General features: G+C 45.5%; 1 protein-coding gene across 1 annotated transcript in view; it reads left to right on the top strand.

Moving 5' to 3' along the window:
* IMPG2 (interphotoreceptor matrix proteoglycan 2) overlaps window positions 1-1,386 on the top strand; it is an 85,364-nt gene that overhangs the window by 70,100 nt on the left and 13,878 nt on the right. The window contains exon 11 of the mRNA XM_004706456.1: window positions 754-1,062. Coding sequence (XP_004706513.1) covers window positions 754-1,062 — 309 coding nt within the window. The remainder of the gene's footprint in view (window positions 1-753; window positions 1,063-1,386) is intronic.

Below are 1,386 nucleotides of genomic sequence, written 5' to 3'. Positions count from 1 at the left end.
ATGCAGACTTCTTGACATCGTCTCTCTTTAACCCCCCGCTCCCCAGCAGTGTACCCTCCTCCCGCTGAACCCTGCATTCTGCTTGCTGTCCCTATAGATTCATCAATCCTGGGTTTCATATACCGAAAAATGGAATATTGAAGCTAACTTTTAAGATAAGAAGTAGTATACATAAAATGATTAAAAAATTACTATGTCAGTAGAAAGTGCAAATCGTAAGAGCTCTGCCCTTTCACAGGTCTTGCTTTTCGTTCACGTTGATCAGAACACATTTTGATGTGGCAGCACTTCTGAGAAAATCTGAGGACTTTAGCTAGTTAAGTACCCTTCAGAATAATGACTCCTGCTGCGGGTAATGTGCTCAGGGCTTTGCCAAATAATTATGGGTGTCAGCAATGTGTCTGCATTTAAATTCATTAAACCAGTGTGACAGAGGAAGAGAAACTGCTTGAAGCAAGAGAAAGTGATTCCGCCCCCCAGCCACACTTTGAGGCCTTGGAAATACGTCATCTCATCTATTCCCACGTCGTAGATGAATCTCAAGAAGTTAAATGGTTTTCCCCTAAAAATGGTTTTCCCCTAAATGGTTTTCCACTAGGTTTTCAACTAGTGAGTGGCTGAATTGGAAAATGACAACAGACATGTTAGAATATATGCTCCCCCGAACCCTTGTTACGTTGCCTCCTTGTCTTAAAATCATTTTTTTCTGTGTGTGTGTTTTATTTATGATATGATTTAGCTTTCCCCCCCCAGGATCATACCCTTCGAGATGAATGGTCCACAGCGGACGAATACACCACCCACAGTATTTCACCACTTGATTTCAGCTTGGGTCCACCCGCCACCACCAGCCGAGAACTCTGGTCCGACAGCCCTTTGGGTGATACAGTGTCTTCGCCCCAACTAGCCTTCCCTTTGAAGGCGGACCTCCATTCTTCCTCAGCGATTTTAGAGGTTAGCGGCTTGACTCTTCGTTCTGTCACCCCAGCAGTGCTTCAGACTGGCTTGCCTGTGGCTTCTGAGGAAAGGACTTCTGGACCTCAGTTCTTAGAAGATGGTGAGGCATGTTCGTCCCTTCCACACTGCTTTACTTTCTGGTCGAAAACGGCTAGTGTTTTGAAAGGAGGAAAGGATTAAGCTCAGGGGCAAGGACACGTAGCACTTGTGGACAGGAACTGCCTCTGGGAGGTGGTGTGCGAGTGATCCAGCAGATTTACTCGTTTGGAATGAGGAGTCCAGAGAAGCGAGTTTTCAAAAATGAAATTGGTGACCTAAGTAGACTCAAACGGCCAGTTTTAACCTTGCGTGAAGCTGGAAGAGAGTCCCAGAGACTAATTTCCTTGAGTTCCCGAGTTGCCCCTGGATTCAGGTTCTGTTTTTGTCAAT

This window comes from Echinops telfairi, unplaced genomic scaffold (genome assembly GCF_000313985.2).
Source record: "Echinops telfairi isolate 266 unplaced genomic scaffold, ASM31398v2 ScPeMD7_6;HRSCAF=24_0, whole genome shotgun sequence".
Taxonomy (NCBI): Eukaryota; Metazoa; Chordata; class Mammalia; order Afrosoricida; family Tenrecidae; genus Echinops; species Echinops telfairi.
The sequence above is the reverse complement of the archived record's forward strand: the minus strand, read 5'-3'. Positions and strand labels throughout refer to the sequence as shown.